Source organism: Ascaphus truei, chromosome 2 (assembly GCF_040206685.1).
Source record: "Ascaphus truei isolate aAscTru1 chromosome 2, aAscTru1.hap1, whole genome shotgun sequence".
NCBI classification, from domain to species: domain Eukaryota; kingdom Metazoa; phylum Chordata; class Amphibia; order Anura; family Ascaphidae; genus Ascaphus; species Ascaphus truei.
The window spans coordinates 93734856-93754657 of NC_134484.1; the positions used below are offsets into that span (position 1 = coordinate 93734856).

The window sequence follows — 19802 nt, forward strand, 5'->3', positions numbered from 1 at the left end:
TCGTAACCAATCCCGACCCTCACTAATAGCACGTCTGATATCAGATGCAGTGTAAATTCTTCTATATTTGGTACAATTTTCAAATTACCTGACTGTCACAATATGGGCAATGAGGCTCATATAATAATGGTTAAGCCCAGCTATTGCCCTATCATCTGGATGAATATACAGGGTTGCCCTGTATACTCATTCTATTGTGGCTCATCTGGCCAAATATATTATGTGAATGTATATGTGTAAACCTTTATTTTCCGTGAAATGTATTTGTGCTTGTGGAAATGTGTTTCTTTGTTCCATGGGCATGCTAGGCTGCCATGGGCATTACCCAGCCTACTCACCCAGAGACCAGGATTTAGCTGGTTCCACGAGGGGGTGAGGACAAAGGAGAGTGGAAATGGGCAGGCCTCCTATCTGGGCGCTGTTGGTCCGGTAAGCAGAGCCATTGTCTGCTCCAGGCAGAGAGGTACCTAGCTCATCAAGAGATAGCAGGTCAGCATTGAGAACATGAACAGGTAGGCGCTGTTCTAATTGGCTAGTTTTTAATGCCTGCCCTTCTTGCCTCAGGCTCCTCATCAAACTCCCAGCCCGAATTGGCAAACACAGGCGAGCCCTCGCGCTGTGATTGGTTCAACACACAGCGTTTGCGCTGTGATTGGTCGCTGCCCCATCCTCCAAAGATTTTCTATGGAGGTGGGGTATCAACAAAAGGTGCAGCCAATCTCACCTTCACAGACCTTGCTGAGGCTAGTGTGGAGATGGACTAAGCATTGTACTCTGAGGCCATCTACTATTTTGAGTGGGAGATTTAAAGTTAGTTCCCGATCCCCCACAGGAGTTGAAGCTGCATTAGGTATGCCATTCCGGTGCCGCCGGGCACCTAGGATTCTCCCTGTATTCCCTGTTTGGAGCAAGTATAGTTCTGTTGGTGATTATTGTGTTGTGTCTCTTGGCTATGGCCGAAATAAACACCCGTTTATTTGATCTCTGCCCTGTCTGGTGCTTGGTCCCGTGAAAGAGTCCTGGTCTTCCATGACACTGACAATTGCAGGGAACCCTTTAGGGATAAACAGGAATGTCACTCCGCGCTAGGGATGTCACTGTATATAGTCCCTTTCGCTGCCGTCAGTCTGGGGGACTCCACACACTCCCTATAAGGGTGAGCTCCCACAGAGGAGCTCACAGACAAGAAAACAAATGTTTGGTTCTGCGGGCATCCCTAAAGGGTTAGAAAACAAATGACAGACAGGCGCACTAAGGGACATATTAAAAATGAACATGTATACAATAAGGATGGGGCAAGTAGCAACCAAACCGTATGAAATAGGACAATTAAAATGAATCGAACACTTAAACAAATGTATGAATAGCTGGCTAAGCACCAGCGAAGGGCGGAGGAGTAGAGCAGGTCAATACCAATTCACATTAGTACTAAAGAAGGGATCCGGAGACGATCTCAGTACATACCCAGCTGAACAAAGGGAAGTGGAGTGGAGAGACCTGCACAGTCTCCGACTGCAAACTCCACAGGAACAGTCACACGTTCGATTCATTTTAATTGCCCTATTTGGTAGGGTTTGGTTGCTACTTGCCCCATCCTTATTGTATACATGTTTTATTTTTAATATTAAAGATACCTTGTCCCTTAGTGCGCCTGTCTGTCATTTGTTTTCTAACCCTTTAGGGATGCCCGCAGAACCAAACAGATCCCAGGAACCCCTGTTTAAAAACACTGCCATAGAGGTACCTCTGTTTGCACTTTTTCTCTTCTATAGATAAATGTGGGGCATGTTGTTTTGTAACTGGACCAGTTTTGCAGCCAGAAGACTTTGCTAAATAATTCCAATGTTTTTATCTTTCATAAATGTAGGACTGTTTATGCTTAAATAAATTACCATCTAAGAATGTAAGTAAATGGATTAATGTACAGTATCAATTGTAGCAATTTTGGAGCAAAAAATAGGATAATTTGTTGCTTTTCTTAGCACCAATGTGGCAACGCACTTTTCTCCAATTTTACACTTTGTGGTACTGTAGTCCTAAAGCCGCGAGTATGGTGGTGGCGTGCATGCGCGCAAGACCAAAACAAATTAAAGTTGTCCATTGAGCGCGCACATAGTGTGCGTCCAAGCACGCACATTTTGAACAGACTTTTTCAATTGTTCTTTCTGCCGTGTCACATGAGCAGTTCAGCCAATGAGGGTGAACTGCTCACGTGACGTCACGGCTACGCCTCCGCCATGCCTCCGTTGCTTCCCGATGGCTCCAGCCTGCAGTGCAGGTTTCGCACGCGCAACGCACGGATGATGTCACGCAGTTGGTGTTTCAATTAGGACAGTTGTGGCCAACTCCTGTCCTCAAGGGCCAAGCACAGGTGACTCAATCATTATGACTGAGCCACCTGTGCTGAAGCAGGGAAATCTTGAAAACCTGACCTGTTGGTGGCCCTTGCGGACAGGAGTTTCCCACCCCTGAACTAGAGTTTCTGCTAGGAGTAAGATGAAGTCTAGGCCCAGCTCAGGAATATACAGGTAATATAAAAGAGAAGGGCTACAAGGCCCAGTAGTTAGGGGTTGACTCAGTTGAGTGTTGTGTAATTGGCCAAGACTGATGGTCCACCTAGGGTTTTTTAGATAGTTAACTACATGCTATACATGAGGAAAAAAGAACCCTATTGATGCACACTCCTCTACTAATTTAACAAAATAAATAAATTTTATTGAAATTGAACAAAACCACAAAAAACGAACAATTTAAAAAACCCTAATCTTAGCGCAAGTGTATCCAGTGATCAGCGAATCTCTAATAGCAGTGTGTTATGAAACTTGAATTAACACACTCAATGACCTTAATGTCACCAGATAAATCTGGTGCTTATGGAATTGCTAGATATAATGATACTCATTGGATTGTGTTATCTCCTTGAAGGGCAAAATGATCCCTTTTCTACGTTTCTATTGTTTTAAATAAACTGAAATTGGGAAGCCCCATATGTGGTGTATAGCACAGCAAAACTAATTAGGTTGTAACACAAGTCCCTAATTGCACCCCTCTAGAAAGAAATTAATAGGCTGAAAATGGACCCCCTCTTGCTGTTGTGAGGCCTCGTCCAGGGTGGCGCTGACGCTGAGCGGGCGTGCTCACGCTGGCCGCTATGAAACACATTGAGGCAATGTGTGTGGCCAGCGTGAGCGAGTGCCTGCGCCTGCTCGGCGCTTAGATGCTTGCAGAGCAAGCAAATTTGAATTTGCCGCGTGTAACGTGAGCGGTTCGCCCAATGAGGGCGAACCAGCTCAGTGACTTCGTTGCCGCGCCCCCGGACAAGCGCGCACCTACCCGGCCACAAATCCCCTGGTAAAGCAGGGCGCGGTGCATGAGCGCCTGCTCCCTGTCTGGCCACAGCCAAAGGCTAAGGCCCCGCTGCACGCGCCCGCCTTGCGTCCTGGCGGCATACACACGGCACTTCACCGTGATCTGCGGTCTTTAAGGAGCCGTTTTTAGGTGTGGGGGGCGTGGCCAAAATGTGTCGGGTGGGCGGCTCGGCCATGATGGGGGGGGGGGGGAAGGGGCGCGGTCATGATGTACATTTTCTGATCCGTGTGTCTGTATTTACAGTATGTATTGTATCTTTTGCAGGGCCTATATACAAAATCTCTGTTCGGCCAAGTTGGTTCAAACATCAGAATTATCCAAGAATAATTTTGCTGCCAATAGGATGTTGTCCTTTTATAGATCAGGTGCAATTTCTACCATGGTAGACTGATATATTGCCACCAATAAGGAGACCTGGCTGATATTGTTTAAGCCCTCTCAATACAACACACACGCATATAGACGTTCACACAAACATGTAGAACTTATGCATTGAGAGAAGAATCCACCCCCCTGCCGGCGATCTCCTCTCCTCATTGGCTCCCTGCCACACCACATGACGAATCGCCACTCGTGATCACAATCCTATTGTAGCCCTGCTGGCTGACGCGTCACAGTGCGCAGTGAGCCAGGCAGCGAGGAGGGACTGTGGCCAACTAGGGAGGAAGTAAGGAGCTGGTGAGTGGCGCGAACGCAGTCGCGCGCGCCGCCGGATGCAGCGGGACCCAAGCCTAAGCTAGTTAACTACTCCTTGTCTTTCTGTGGTGCACTGGAACTGTTTAACGCTCTCTGGTGGAGTTGGACACCTCCACTCCACTGCCGAGGGTTGTGGTGGCAGAGCTCTCAATATTGTATCACCCTTCGGTGCTGCCCCTCTCTATCTATTTAATCAACACTGCAAAGCCCAAAGTGTTTTGTCACATACCAACTACAAGGTATGGAAGCTACACAGATAAGTTAATGTTCTTAGTGAAGGGACCCTAATAAAATAAAGTTAAAGCCACCAAAAATCATTACTTTACTGAACCGCAACCGAACAGCTGTGACATTTGCTTTAATGTTCAATGGTTAAAGTTAAGGGTCTTCTGATGTGGAATGGGACTCTCACCGCTGCCATTTAGCTTCCACCGCTAAGTTAAGTGCATTAGCATTTATTAGTTATACGGGTTAACTTTAGGGGTTGTAGGGAAGGGGTTAAGGTTAGGGGTTTTTAGGGTGAGGAGTCCGATTAGGGGATTTAGGATAGGGGGTAAAGTTAGGGGGATAAGGTTAGGGTAAGGGGTAAAGTTAGAGGGATAAGGTGTAAGGTTAGGGTAAGGGGTTAAGGTTAGTGGTTTTAGTATAAGCGGTAAAGTTAGGGGGATAAGGTGTAAGGTTAGGGTAAGGGGTTAAGGTTAGGGGTTTTTAAGGTGAGGAGTCCGATTAGGGGATTTAGGATAGGGGGTAAAGTTAGGGGGATAAGGTTAGGGTAAGGGGTAGAGTTAGAGGGATAAGGTGTAAGGTTAGGGTAAGGGGTTAAGGTTAGTGGTTTTAGTATAAGCGGTAAAGTTAGGGGGATAAGGTATAAGGTTAGGGTAAGGGGTTAAGGTTAGGGGGTTTTAGGGTCAGGGTTTTTGGGTAAGGAGTCCAATTAGTGGTTTTAGGATAAGGGGTAAAGTTAGGGGGATAAGGTGTAAGGTTAGGGTAAGGGGTTAAGGTTAGGGGGTTTTAGGGTAAGGGGTCCGATTAGGGGTTTTAGGACAAGGGGTAAAGTTATGGGGATGAGGTGTAAGGTTAGGGGTTTTAGGGTAAGGAGTCCAATTTAGGGGTTTTAGGATAAGAGTAAAGGTAAGAGGTTTTAAGGTAAGGTTAGGGGCTTAATGGCCAGCGGTTAAATATCCCGGCGGCTGAATGGCAGCGGCGAGATGTGGACGGGTAAATGTCCTAGTTCTGGTACTTATGTACTGTGTGTTCCAGCAAATTCTGTGGATTGTACAACTTGTAACCGTCTCTCACAATTAGCTGAGTTTTACTAAACTCATACTTAGCGTAGTAGACGTAGTGGTCAAAATAGCCCTCAGCCAGGGCACACTACAAGGACTACCACAGGGAGCGGTAGAGGTCAGTTCAGTACTGTCCCTGGTTTAAAAAACATAGACGTTATTAATCATTGGGAACAGATCTTCAAACTAGATTTTAGAAAACGTGAAAAATATGTTGTGAAAATAGGAGATAGACTTTCTAAAATTAAGTGGCATTGTAAGTTTCTAAGTAAAAAAGTGGCGGTACTCTCCATGTTAAAATAAAAAAGTGGCGATGCTCCATATCCCACCATATCGCCTCACTTCTCCGCGCTGTGTCCCATTCATGTAAACCTCACCAAAAATATCAACATCATCAGGTCTGAAGTGGCTTTAAGGCCGAGTCCATAGACGGACAGGCCGTGCTGAGGCGTGCGGACGCTCCGCGCTGAGCCCCTGCATCCTCAATGAGGATGGCTTGTGAGGGGGCTCACGCGAGCGTCCGCAGGCGTGCTGACGAGTTGGAGGTTTCAGCCGAGCGCCAAGCTGTTTTTCAGCGTGCTGTCGGCTGAAAACCTCCAATCACAGCACAGCAGCGTCAACGTCACGGCGCTGTGACGTCGGCGCCGTGACATTGACGTCAGTGCGTCGCGGGCGATTGGCCCAGCGACGTCACTGCCCCGCCTCCAACCACCTCCCTTCGCGCACACTGGCTCGCCTGCAAGTCCGTGCAATCGCGCTGACTGAAGCAGGCGAGCCTCAGCGTTAGCGCGCCTCCGCTCTCCCCACACCTCTATGGCCCAGGCCTTAAGCAGCAGTCCAAGCTGCTGTATTTTTTTTTTAAATTGTATTTTCCCCCCACCTTTAATATGTGTATTAATACAATCCACACAATGCTAAGTAATTAGCTAAGTTGCCGATCGATCCGTTCTCCTGTGAGTACTCGAGTCTTCGGCTTGGAGTTTCACTAAATTGCTGTCAGTGCAGCAGAATACGGCCAAAGATGCAAAGTTCTGTGGGGAAGATCATGTGACCAGGCAGTCACTAGATACAATAGGTGCATTGCTAGAGAGAGGGCAGAGCTCAAAAGGAGTGTACCAGAGCTTGTTTCAGAAGACGAAGGGGGTGCGACTTTGTAAATGGTTGCTATAGAAACAAAAAAGGCTTCTTCCATTATAATACATTAAAATTCCATTTCAGAGTTTTTTTTTTTTTCATGCTACAAGTATTTTCTCATAGTAGAGAACTGATTTATGAGAAAAAAAACCACACATGTAGGATATTGCTTGGTCTTAGTCTCCCTGCCCTAACAACCTGCCTCAGCGGCAGGAAACCAGTTCTTGTTAATGATGCGATGAAGAAAACACCAGCAGCGTATAGGGCTGTGGGAAAACCCTTCTCCCGCGGCGGGAAATATCACACATACAACCTCAGCCAAAGTTGGCAGCGTTGTACTGGAGATCCGAGTGGTCACACAGCGGCGGAGGGGCGTGGTCACCGTGCTCGCGATGATGCTGGGCTGAGCGGTGGCGCGGATTGGCCGGGTTGCGGTGAGAGTGTGTGTGGCGCTCCCGGAGTGAAGGGAAAGAACCTGAGGGAGCAGCAGGGAGAGAACGCGCGCGCGTGCCGGCCGACCTTCCGCCCCTCCTCTGCCTGCTCTCCAGCCCGCTGCAGCGCTCCGCTCGGGGGGGGAGAGACAGGCAGAGACTCGTGGAAGCGCTGCCCGCCGCCCTCACACAGCGCCCGGCTTGCCGCCTCACCTCCCCCCCCCCTCCTCCTCTCCCCTGAATGACGGGCGGACGGTTCGACTTCGACGACGGCGGCACTTACTGCGGCGGCTGGGAGGATGGCAAAGCTCACGGTCACGGCATATGCACGGGTCCCAAGGGGCAGGGGGAGTACGCGGGGTCCTGGTCGCACGGGTTCGAGGTAGTGGGAGCGTACACCTGGCCCAGCGGCAACACCTATCAGGGCTACTGGGCGCAGGGCAAGCGGCACGGGCTGGGCGCGGAGACCAAGGGCAGGTGGAGGTACCGGGGGGAGTGGTCTCACGGCTTCAAAGGGAGGTACGGGGTCCGGCAGAGCCTCAGCACCCCGGCCAGGTACGAGGGGACGTGGAGTAACGGACTGCAGGATGGATACGGCATCGAGACCTATGGGGATGGAGGTGAGTGACTTGTTGCAACTTCACAACTAACCGGGGGGCTCCAATCCCCCGTATGGGAGTGAGTCCGGATCGCGCGGTGATGTGAGGTTGCCCAGCACAGCCTGATCTCCCGGGCAAGGAGGCTCCCGGGCGCCGTCAGTCTCGCAGGGAGTGACAGGGTCAGTGGCATCTCTAGTGGTTAGATTATCAAATGTTCCCTGTTGCAAATATGGGGCAACATTTGCTCAATTAGGTAGTTTAATTTTTTTCCAATCATTTTGATGTGTGTGAATATAATATATATATATATATATATATATATATATATATATATATATATATATATATTATCTGCTAGTTAAGTGTCACATTTGACAACCTTCGAAGAGTTTACATCAACTCGGACTTGGAAGCTAATGAAAGGAGATAATACTGTAAGTGTTCCAAATGCAGAATTAAGATTCTGAGTTAATTCGGAATATCACAAGCTGACGCACATAAGGCATAATAGATGTAAAATAACATGATACTTTGATGTTGGAGAACTTTAAAATGTATGTTTGTGTCACTCTCTTACTTTTTCAGATCCACATTGTATTTGAACATTTTGCTTCTTCCCCTCCCCCTTTTGACATAAGGTTAAAAACATTTAAGTGATCGTAGTTTAATACATTTCTTTTTTTGGCAAAGATGCTTTGATGAGAAGTGATTTATCAAGGACATCTAATCCAGTGGCGCCTCACATATACTTTTTATAAATATACCAGTCCACACCACATTAACAATGTTGACCTCCATTTGTCAAACCTTATCCCTGGCTTTGATCTCTTGTCTTATTTACACAAGTTGGAAGGCTTTTTGAACACTGTACGCCCCTATTTCTGCACCATTGGCAGATACACTACTACAAGTTTTTAATTTCCAGAATAAACTATAATTCCCTGCGGCACTCATTTCATAACAGGTGGGAGAGTGATCATGTTTCTGTGCAGCTGAATGCTAAATCATCATTCTTGTACTATGCACAATGTAATGCATTTTTTGGGACCAACACACAAATCTGACGAAAGCCTACTGAAATAAGAGACCTATATAATCTTGAAGGCCTCTCTACAAAGTATACCAGTTGTAGTGTTGATTTAATAAACGACAATGATTGGTACTCTAAATATTTTAACCAGTACTGTGTTTAATTTTTGTTGGGGCTGAAGGAATATTTATTTATAAAATGTTTTACCAGGAATTAATACGTTGAGTTACCTCTTGTTTTCAAGTATGCCCTGGGCTTAGAGTTAAGACAAATACAGTTACATAAGTGAACAGGGTATACATGCATACAGTATTAAAGAGAATGTGACTTTGTGTTCAGAGTGGGAGACGACTGTCCTGCTAGTTTACAGAGCCTGATCTAGAAGGAAACGGACATGCTTACAAAATAATTGCTTTATGCAGAAAAATAAATTGAAATGTGTAGTCATACTATTGGGTAGTTCCAGAATTCTTTATCTTCCCATTTCTTGATTTGTTTCCTATTAATATTAACTGTTTAAAAACAAACAAAACAGGGATTAGTATAGTACAGGAATAGGTAAGGAAACACTTTTACTGGATGGTATTGATGAGCATACAATGTGTTAAAGCCTTGGATTCCTGTTGCGACAGCAAAAACTAGCTCATGGAGGGATAATTGTTAGAATATTACATATCCTTCAACGCTACCTATTTAGCAGGTATAGCAACCTTTTTTGGGGAGGGTGTCCTGTGCCTCAAGAAGACCAGCTGAAACATATTGTACCTATTTCACCTAGTACCCAAGAGCAGGGGAGATTTCTTCTGTTCCCTGCACCCATTGGTTGAAGCACAGACCCTTCAGTTAATTGGAGCAGCTGGCAACTCATGATACAGTTACAGCATGTACGAAACAGTAGATCTGATTGAGATATCTATATATTAGTTTATTTTTCTCCTTTGTGTTTATACAGTAGTTCTAGTTTAAAATGTTCCCATAGAAGGAAGGTCTTCTATCCTACACTAGTGGATAAACTAAAATGCACCTAATTTTAGGTGATATATGGTGGGAACAAATCTAATAAGATCACAATTTGTTATCCATTTTAGAATGATTAACAACTACTTGTTTAGTGAAATCATGCTACAGTACATGTAGGGATGGACACAGCCGTCTTTGCATAGACAATGAGATAAGATCGTAACAGAAATGTACAAAATATTTAAACCTTTGACCAAGGTTTGCAATCAACAGTGTTATCTTTTCTGTAGCATAAGTCAGGTGGCTTGAAAAGATGGGAAGGAATAAACCAAATTCAAGAAATACCTGCTTTGTTGGTCAGTCACTACCCTCGCTGCAAATGGCAGGCTTGGGGCTGTTTCAGCACTTTCTCAGCAGTATGGGGCATGATTATAAAGGCTTAAAGTCTCCGCCCCAGAAAATTGACTGAAAAAAAACCTAGGAAATCAAATTACCTGTCATTTTCGAGACAGAAGCAGTTTTATCTGAAGTTTTCCAGCATAAAATAGTTGCTGTATAAAGCACTTGTTTTAAAGTTCTACATGTTAAATAAATGTTCCTTTTTCCAATTGTATCTTTATTGATTTTCAGAATATTACAGAGTGGAATATATAACACCAACAAATTCAGAACAAGTCTTTACAATTCTGTTGAACCTTTTAATACGTAATGGCGATCAGTATCTGGATTTTTTCCTTTATTAACTGTCCGTGTTAATGATAGTTTTACAGCTCCCCCCATAAAAGCATTGCTGTTTAAATATACAGCTGGAATCTGTTCAGTAATAATAATTACAATATAGTACACAGCACTCATGATTGTTACAGACACAGTCACTGCCCAGATGAGCTTACAATCTGTTTTCGGTGTCTGAGGCTAAGGGTGATAGTGACTTGCCCAAGGTCACAAGGAGCCAACACCGGTATTTGAACCAGGTTCAACTAGACTCAGTCATTATTCTCAGTCAGTGCCTTTACTCACTGAGCCGCTCATCCATGGATTGTTCTGTTACTGCAGTTCACTAAAAACAATGGTTGGTTACTCACAGCAACATACAGTATTCCTCTGTGGGATCATTTCAAAAGTTTGGCCACACTGATGCAAAAAGGAGCAGTACACTTATCCAACATGACTTTCAATAAACTATTTCATCATTGTGTTGCTGTATTTTGTCACAATTTTGCAGCTGGGGAGACTAAAAAGCAAGCCTCAAATGTTTATTTACCTAACTGCAAAACATTTAGCTTGGCTTCTATTGGAACATAATCAATGTTATTAGCTTTTTTATTATGTTTATTTTATGAATCACTTGTTTTGTAAGGCAACGCTTATAGTGCCGACAACGGTGACGTCAGGTTGCAGTCTCTGGAAAAAATAAAATTGAGACGACTTCCAGCGATCGCGACCAAGCAGTCGCTGCGTCGCGCTTACTATAAGTGCACGTGCCGGCGGCAATGCATTTGTTTTGATGCGACGTCCCATCGCTGTCGCCAGCACTATAAGGGCTGGGACCCGCTGTGCGGACGGCCGCGCGGGCGTTCCCCACCAGCAGGGGAATCCTTCCTAGCCGGTCCCAGTCCCCCCTCGCTGACGGCTCACTACGCACTGTGACGCGTCAGCCGGCAGGGGATTCAAGAAAATTGTGATCCCGAGTGGTGACGCGTCACGTGGTGAGCTGATGAGCCAATCAGCGGCGGGGGGTGGGAGCTGTCATCAGGCAGCTTCCTACTCAAGGTAGTGTGTGTGTTTTTTTTTTTTTTTTTTGTGGCAGAAGGGGGAGGGAGCTGCTTACCTTACAGCAGCCCACAGCAGCTCCCTCCTGCAGCCCGAGCCCGTGGAGGAGGGAGGGGGGGAGTAGCGGGTTCCTCCGCTCAAGCCACGCCCCCACTCCCGTCCCGCTCCCTACAGACCGCATATCGCGGTCTGTGTCCGTCAGAGCCCCGCCTGTCTGCAGTGCGGGCGCGGTGACTGAGGGAGCGGGGCCTTAGCTTAAGCGCAGCCCAAGATACACCATGTGTGCTGGTGCTAATTTAAAACAAATCGTGCAACTTGGTATCTATGGGGTCTTCACGAAGAAAAGAAAGTCGACCACCTAGCCACATTTACGTACGTATTCACATTTGTTTGTGTTCCTTCAACTGTCATTTAGATGTAAAGCCATACTACAAACAACACAGCTTCAAATACATGGGAATATCCACCCCACACTGCTTTTCACAAACCAGTCTAGTAAATAGTGTGCTGCAGGAATCAATAAAGCATATTTTACTGTAATGAACACCTTTTTATTGAGCCTGTCATGTTTTAGATCAAATATACTTTGCAATAATGAGCAGTCGATAGGAATTTGTTTGTAATTTTAGTTATTCGTGGTACTTATTTAAAACTCCCTGCTAAGTTACAATGCAACTTCTGAGATTTCCAGACAGGGTGCATTACATCTACAGTATACTGTACATTAAGATGTCATTGTGAGTTATTAATTCATACAATTGTGAAATGTTACTCCGGATACTGTAGGTAGGTGTTTCTTAATTTCCTGTGAATACAGATGTTCACATGGGGGTACAATCCATAGCCTATTAGGGGATTCTATTCACATTAAATTCCAGAATTGGAAATATAGTAATGTATTAGCATACACCCAGCCTGCCCTCCGTTAGTATGATAAACAGTGGCTCATTCCAAGCACGGGATATGTATTACTCTTTAAACACTGTGCTTTTTCCATTTAATGGACACAGAGTTGCTTTGCACAGGGATTGGAGGCCACTACAAAGGTTATGCTTCTATACTGTACAGAAGTTATGACCAATTGCCAGGTTGGTGCATTAAAAGTAATCACGAAGAAAATCTGAAAACAATTTTATGGTGCATTCTGTACTTTAACTTACAGTAGTTTAAAATGGTAACAAGTCTACCTTATGCATTACCTGTATTACAGGTATTTTGTACATATAAACTAATTATTTTACTCCAATATGAATTTTATATGGAGAAATGGCTATGTGCATGGCACTTTTTTATTTTTTATTTGTAACTTACATTTTTATTGGGTTTCGGTGAAAACAAGACATACAGTACATCAAGACATTGCATCTGATCAATCGCTTCATATGTACTGTAATCACTTCACCTCAGTGTAAGCAAGAAAAACATAGACAGATGACAGGGACACACATCACAAGGAGGGTTGTGGGGTGAGGGGGGGGGGGGGGATTTGTAATGTCAACTTCCTCTGCGGTCTCCTACATGTTGTATCTCTTTTTGCCTCAATCCTTGGTCCTGACGTGGAACCCTGCACGTGCTCCACTTGCTGTTTGCCTCTATTAATCTCTACTTCCATTTTCTCCACCTGTCAGAGGAGAACGCACCTGTTGCTATCATAGTGAGGCTGTGGCATTGTTCACCCCTGGGATATCTGTCTGTGCTTACCAAGGTACCCAGACCTTTTGGAATTTAGTGCCAGTGTCGTTAATTAAGCTTGTCAAATTTTCCATCTGGCAAACAAACCAAATTTTGTTTCTAATCTTGGGAATACAAAGAGGAAGAGGGTACCCCCTAAGGGGTGTGTGTGTGTACCTCGCACTACACCAAGGAGAGTGTAATAATACTCTATTAAACCAAAGAACCTCACTACAACGACCGGTGTGGGGGTGGGGCTGACTGGGAGTAGTAGCAATGTAAACAGAAGTAGAAAGATCTCCCTATTGTGTCGCACTAGAGAGACACCCCTGTCTAGTTAAAATCTAATTTTATTAACACATAAATTAAAATATACTTGTAGTGAGGTAAAAAATAAACCGAAATAATTTAAAAATGAAAGGAGACGTCAGTGTGCTGAATCGGGACGCTATTACTGGAAAGCGGAAAACAGCTATCTAATCTTTATTGTATACCACAGTTATACTATTGAATTGGCTGTGGTGGTAGCTGTTTCAGTGTATCCTTGCGTCCTCAGACACCTGATCCTATATGTACTAGAATCCTCTTCTATGGGGAGGTTCAATATTATATGAGAGTGCTTGCTTGATAGTGGATAGAGACTCAGCCTGCCTATGTATACTGATAGTTTGTGAGGTTTATTTGATGTAATGTGGACTAATGGAGACTAATGGAGACTGAGGTCTATTACAGTTATAAGGGTAGTCCACACCCCTAAATACATATAGTTTGTCACCAGACCGACAGGCGCAGAAACTGCTGAACCTGGTGGTCTGTAATGGTGAATCACTTGGCAAGTACTAACCAAACACTCCTATTTTTGGAGTATTGAGTTTAAGAGACTCAGAATATACATATAGCTGCAAATAGCACTGCAAGGCACATAGAGTATTGTGAATAGGATCAAAGTCAGAGCGTTGCGCTTCCCACGGTGAAGACTCCAAAACGCTCTGATAAGGTAACGCACCTGACCTCTCCGATTAGCCTGCGCACCAGGGAGTAACGCTAGGACATACCCAACATATGTTTCACCTGATAGGCTGACAGGCTTCGGGGGTAAATCTTGGGAATAGATGGAATTTCATTCTGCTTCCATAATGCTGCGAGCTCGCACCTCGTTGCTGTTGCAAAATGTGCCACTATTTTGTTTTTGACTCTAGCCAATCCCGGTGTAGGTCTATTCAGAAGAAACAGCCATGGATTTAGAGTAATAGTGAGGTCAAAAATCCTCTGTAGCCAATCTCTAATTTGTTCCTATAAAGATGCTACACGAGGGCAAGATCACAGCAAATGAAGCAAGTCCGCTGCCTCTCCACACTGTTTGGGACACAATGGGGAGTAACCCGGGACAAATTTAGAGCGTTTTAGTGGGGTTAAATACCATCTCGTTAGGACTTTATATGCGTTCTCCCTTAACATCTTACATATTGAACTCTTGGCTGCAGCCATGAAATCCTATCCCACTCCTCCAGTGTTTCCCCTAAATCAGCCTCCCATTGAGTCATGTAACTCAGCTTTCTGGAATAGATGATCTGTTCTAGCGCAGACTATCTGTACATTTGAGATGTGAGTCCCCTCGTGTCTGTGTACAGAGCTTTTCGAAATTAGTCAATGGGGGACTTGGGGAGACTTTAGTATAAAATGTTCGAATCTGAAGGTATCTAAAGAATTCTGAATTGGGTATGTCTTTTTCTGGCTTGATTTGGTCAAATGTTTTAATGTTAATTCTACCCTCCAGATCTTTGAGTCTAACCAACTCTTTCTGTTTCCAAACTATAAAATTCTTACTATTCAGACCAGGAGCAAAGTCAGGATTATCAAATAATGGGGCCATTAACGAATGTTTAGTGGTTAGAGAACAACTAAATTTAGAGACTTCCCAGATTGCAAGGGAGTTGGTCATGGTGGGTAGCGGATCCTGAATAGAATTAATGATCTTTTTAGGGGACCAAATTAAATCCCTGCAGTTCTACTGGAGCACAAAATTCACCCTCCAATGCTACCCTTCTCTTGAGACTGGGATCTATATGCCATTGGGAAATTTGGCATGATTGGGCCCCTTTGTAATATATCAAGCAAGGTACCGCAAGCCCTCCTGCTAGTGTTGGTCTTTTTAGTTACTCTTAACTCTCTGCTTTTTAAATTTCCATATACACTTGGAGATTAACGATTGAATTGAGAGAATGTCCTTCCGGATCACCGGTATTGGGAGAGTTTGGAAAATATATAAAATACGTGGCAGATGTATGTGTACCACACAAGTCTTCTCTTAAAATTTGTAATAACTTGGGAAAATTTGCTTTGTATAGTGATTTATAATTCCTCGTAATATTAACGTTGCCGCTAAAATTGATGTCTATCAATTTCTCCATTTCCTTTGGTAAATTTACATTTTAAAGCTTCTGATTTTGTATGGTTGATTTTAAATCCGGATAACTTATTGACTTTCCCTAGTAGGTTAAAAAAAAATTGGGCAGAGAGGTGAGGTGCCTGGCCAGTGTTAAAATAACATTGTCAGCATACAGTGCTACTTATATGGGACTGATTCTGGGTTTGAATTCCTGCGATATCCGGATTGTTCCGTATCTGCGCGGCCAGGGGTTCCATGCATAAGGCAAACAAGAGGGGCAAAAGTGGACACCCCTGTCTCGTGCCACGCTTTATACTAAAAAGATCTGATGGGAAGCCCTGATGAATCATCCTCGTTGCCGGTCTGTCATACAGTGCCGTGATTGCCTTTTAAATTCTACCCCCGAAACCGTATGCTCCAAGCATGGCCCTCAAATAAGGCCAATCGATTCTATCAAAGGCTTTTTCAGCGTCTAAACTTAGCACCAGTACAGGGATTTTTTTTCATATTGCCCAACTCGATTAAGCCTATGATTCTTCTGGTGTTGTCAGCTGCTTGTCTGCCTTTGGTTCACCTGGATCAGGTGGGATTTCTCAATCTAGGTAGGATATGGCTCAATCAATTAGCTAGAATTTTGGAGTATATTTTTAGTGTCCGAATTTATTAACGATATGGGACTATAACTCTTAAAGTCTGCTGGATCTTTGCCTTGTTTATGCATTAGTGAAATACACGCCTGGAGCATGTGCTTCGGGAATGAGGCACCCGTGTGCACCGCATTAAACATGTGCAGCAGGTGGGAGGGGGGACAAGCAATTTAAAGAATTTGTTTATAATACAAATTTGAGAACCCATCGGGCCCGGGAGCTTCGGATGATTTTAGGTTCTTAATAACTTCCAGAAGATAGAATGGCCTAAAAAGGTCAAGTTGTGCGCCTTGCACTACACCAATGGGGATATGGGGGACCAATAAATTGTGAATGTGTGGTGACGGAACAAAAAACTGCAATAAGAGTGCGGAGGTGGTGCTGGCAGGGATGGGGTTAATGATAAGCAAAGAAAAGAAAGAAGCCACAACGGTGAAACATATGTTGGGCAGGCTAAGCGTCACCACCTAGTGCGCTGGCTATATCGGAGAGGTCTGTTGCCTTTTCTCAGTTAGAGTGTTTCGGAGCCTTCTAAAGGAAGCACAACACTCTGACTACTCTCCTATTTGTCATGGTTCCGAGTACAAGACACATACTTTGATCTTGAAATAGCTGTTTTGCTAAACATAACAGACCTCTAGGTTCATTTACCTTTGAACCTGTTGGTCTGGTACATCGTGTGTGTATATATCCGTATACTAGCATTAGCTGGCTCAACAAATATACTATATTATTCTGAGCACACACACTATATTAAGCTATACTCTCCATTTAGGTGTAGTCCTCAAACTATATAGAACTGTATTGGTATAACTACCACTGTTAGTATAATCATATAGCAGTGGGACATTCTAAAATAGTTATTCCTAGCATACACTGTTAGTTTGAACTAGGCATACAGTTACCTCCTCCGTTTTTAATTTATTTTAATCACTTTGGTTCACGTTAGTTTTTTGCTGCAATAAATATATTTTAATCATTTATTAATAAATAGTAATTTTTAATATAGGTATAGGTTTTCTCTTGTGCGGCTATTAGGGAGCTTTCTTAATAACTTCCGATAGCTCCTCAATCGTGAAGTCTTTTTGCAAATCCTCCCTCCCTCCCCTGTCCAACCTAGGTAATTTAGAATCTGCTAAGAAATCTTTCAGAGCCTGACTCGTTTTATCATTATGCATGACCATTATATAAGTTTTCATAGTACTGTTTAAATTCTTGCACATGCGTTTAGGATTGGAGGTCACAATCCCTGACTTTAGCCTGAGAGCTTGTATATTGTCATTCAGCTACCTGTTCTTTAGCTTGTTTGCAAGTAGGGTATCTGGCTTGTGTGCTTTTTCCAAAAATTTCCTCCTTGACCAACTCGGTGCCTTCTCAGCCTTAGAAGTTAGGAGCATATTTAATTCTATTCTGATATCTGTTAGCTCCTTTAAAGTGTCTACTCGTCTATTTCGTTTATGGAGAGGAGAGAGCTTGCCCAATTTGGTTTGTAGCTTATATATTTTCTCGTCTCTCCTTTTTCCGTCCAGCAGCTATATTAATTAGCGTGCCCCTGAAGGTGGCCGTATGGACCTCCAACAGGGTAGTTTGGGAAGTAACACTGCCATTATTAATTTGTAAGAAAAATAAATTGACCTTATCAAGTGTCTGTATGACTTCTGGGATCTTTATCATTGACTCATTTAGTTTCCAATTTGCTCCCGGTCGGTCTAGGTTAATTTGGGAGCACCGCAACTCTTATCGGTGCGTGATCCGACCATGAGGTATCATGGATCCCTGCATGGGAAATCTTTGGGACCAGTCTATTAGATGCATAGAACTAATCTATTCTGCTGCAACTATTGTGGGGATGAGAGAAGAACGTGCAACCTTTTTTCACCGGGATGAAGTTCCCCACAGATATGCGTTAGCTGACTATTTTTTTTAACCTCTCCGGAGTGTGGCCGTTTTCAGGACGGAAGCAAGGAGGCGGATGCCATTTTGAGTGCCTTCCCATCAGGCCTGAGAGACCCAAGCGCGCGGCATCTGTATATTGGGGCGGACATTTTTGCTGCTCTAGGCCCGGTCTAATGGAAAATCTGCCATTGCACACAGAACAATTAAATCAGACTGTTTCCGAAAGTAACAGTGGAAAACTGGAAAATATAAAATCCGTTGCCACATAATAATATCAGATTCCTCAAAGGGTTTTGAGCTGAAAGTATGCAGATTCACGTGTCATAGCGCGGGCACCCCCTTGGATGAATTCCAAAATCGTATTCTAAATGCATGGTTTTTATCTTAAAGCTAATTTCCCTTGGGGACAGGATAAGCCCACCTTCTGGGCTTGTCCTTAACCCCTTTCATCAATCTACAGTGACAACTTTATTATTGCTTGGAAAAAGGGGGAAAAAAGCATTTTTATTTTATTTACCAGGAAATAGGAGTATAACATTTATTTTTATAACTCTTTCACTGTAGGTCCTAGAATGACACCACCTTCACTGTTACATTTGTATAATTGATATACACATGTAGATACCACTTTTGCCAATGCAGTTACCAGATATACAACATAAACCTGTTGTTTTTGGTCATAACTTAAACAGCGGTAGCCATCTGTTAAGAGTGTATATACTTCACATTATGAACTGTATCGTATGCCACATATCTCATATTTAGTAAATGTATAGGGACAATGCAAGATGAACTTCATCTTAATATATAAAATCGAAAGGTTGGTACTAGCTGCGGTGAATCTGATTGGTCCTCAGCCTCTGGCCAATCAGATTGGTGAGTCTGACGTCACCCAACTGCCACTCTCTTCCCCCTCGGCGCCACACACACACTCATACACTCACACTCACACACACCTCTCCCCTCCCTCCGCTCATCTCTCCCCTCCCTCCGCTCATCTCTCCCCTCCCTCCGCTCACCTCTCCCCTCCCTCCCTCCGCTCACCTCTCCCCTCCCTCCGCTCACCTCTCCCCTCCCTCCGCTCACCTCTCCCCTCCCTCCCTCCCTCCGCTCACCTCTCCCCTCCCTCCCTCCCTCCGCTCACCTCTCCCCTCCCTCCCTCCGCTCACCTCTCCCCTCCCTCCCTCCCTCCCTCCGCTCACCTCTCCCCTCCCTCCCTTCCTCCGCTCACCTCTCCCCTCCCTCCCTTCCTCCGCTCACCTCTCCCCTCCCTCCCTCCCTCCGCTCACCTCTCCCCTCCCTCCCTCCCTCCGCTCACCTCTCCCCTCCCTCCCTCCGCTCACCTCTCCCCTCCCTCCCTCCGCTCACCTCTCCCCTCTCTCCCTCCGCTCACCTCTCCCCTCTCTCCCTCCGCTCACCTCTCCCCTCTCTCCCTCCGCTCACCTCTCCCGTCCCTACCTCCGCTCACCTCTCCCCTCCCTCCCTCCGCTCACCTCTCCCCTCCCTCCCTCCGCTCACCTCTCCCCTCCCTGACGTGTGTGTGTGTGTGTCACACTGTGTGTGTGTGTCACACTGTGTGTGTGTGTCACACTGTGTGTGTGTGTCACACTGTGTGTGTGTGTCACACTGTGTGTCACACTGTGTGTCACACTGTGTGTCACACTGTGTGTGTGTGTGACACTGTGTGTGTGACACTGTGTGTGACACTGTGTGTGTGACACTGTGTGTGTGACACTGTGTGTGTGACACTGTGTGTGTGACACTGTGTGTGTGACACTGTGTGTGTGTGTGTGACACTGTGTGTGTGTGTGTGTGTGTGTGTGTGTGTGTGTGTGCCTTTCACGCACCACCCCCTGCCTTTCACGCCCCCCCTGCCTTTCACGCCCCCCCTGCCTTTCACGCCCCCCCTGCCTTTCACGCC

The 19802-nt window shown here is 44.9% G+C and overlaps 2 protein-coding genes across 4 annotated transcripts in view; one reads left to right on the forward strand and one right to left on the reverse strand.

The window, feature by feature from the left end:
• GDAP1 (ganglioside induced differentiation associated protein 1) overlaps positions 1-9921 on the reverse strand; it is a 68090-nt gene extending 58169 nt beyond the window's left edge. The window contains exon 1 of one of the 2 annotated variants that reach the window (XM_075583229.1): positions 9851-9921. The gene's annotated coding sequence lies outside the window, so the exon portion shown is untranslated. Of the gene's footprint in view, positions 1-8995; positions 9056-9850 lie in introns of those variants that run through there. The other variant, XM_075583234.1, reaches the window with a different exon arrangement.
• Positions 6901-19802, forward strand: part of JPH1 (junctophilin 1) — a 159699-nt gene continuing 146797 nt past the window's right edge. The window contains exon 1 of one of the 2 annotated variants that reach the window (XM_075583211.1): positions 6901-7536. In XM_075583211.1, the coding sequence (XP_075439326.1) occupies positions 7158-7536 (379 nt within the window). In that variant the 5' untranslated portion in view covers positions 6901-7157. The remainder of the gene's footprint in view (positions 7537-19802) is intronic. The other variant, XM_075583204.1, reaches the window with a different exon arrangement.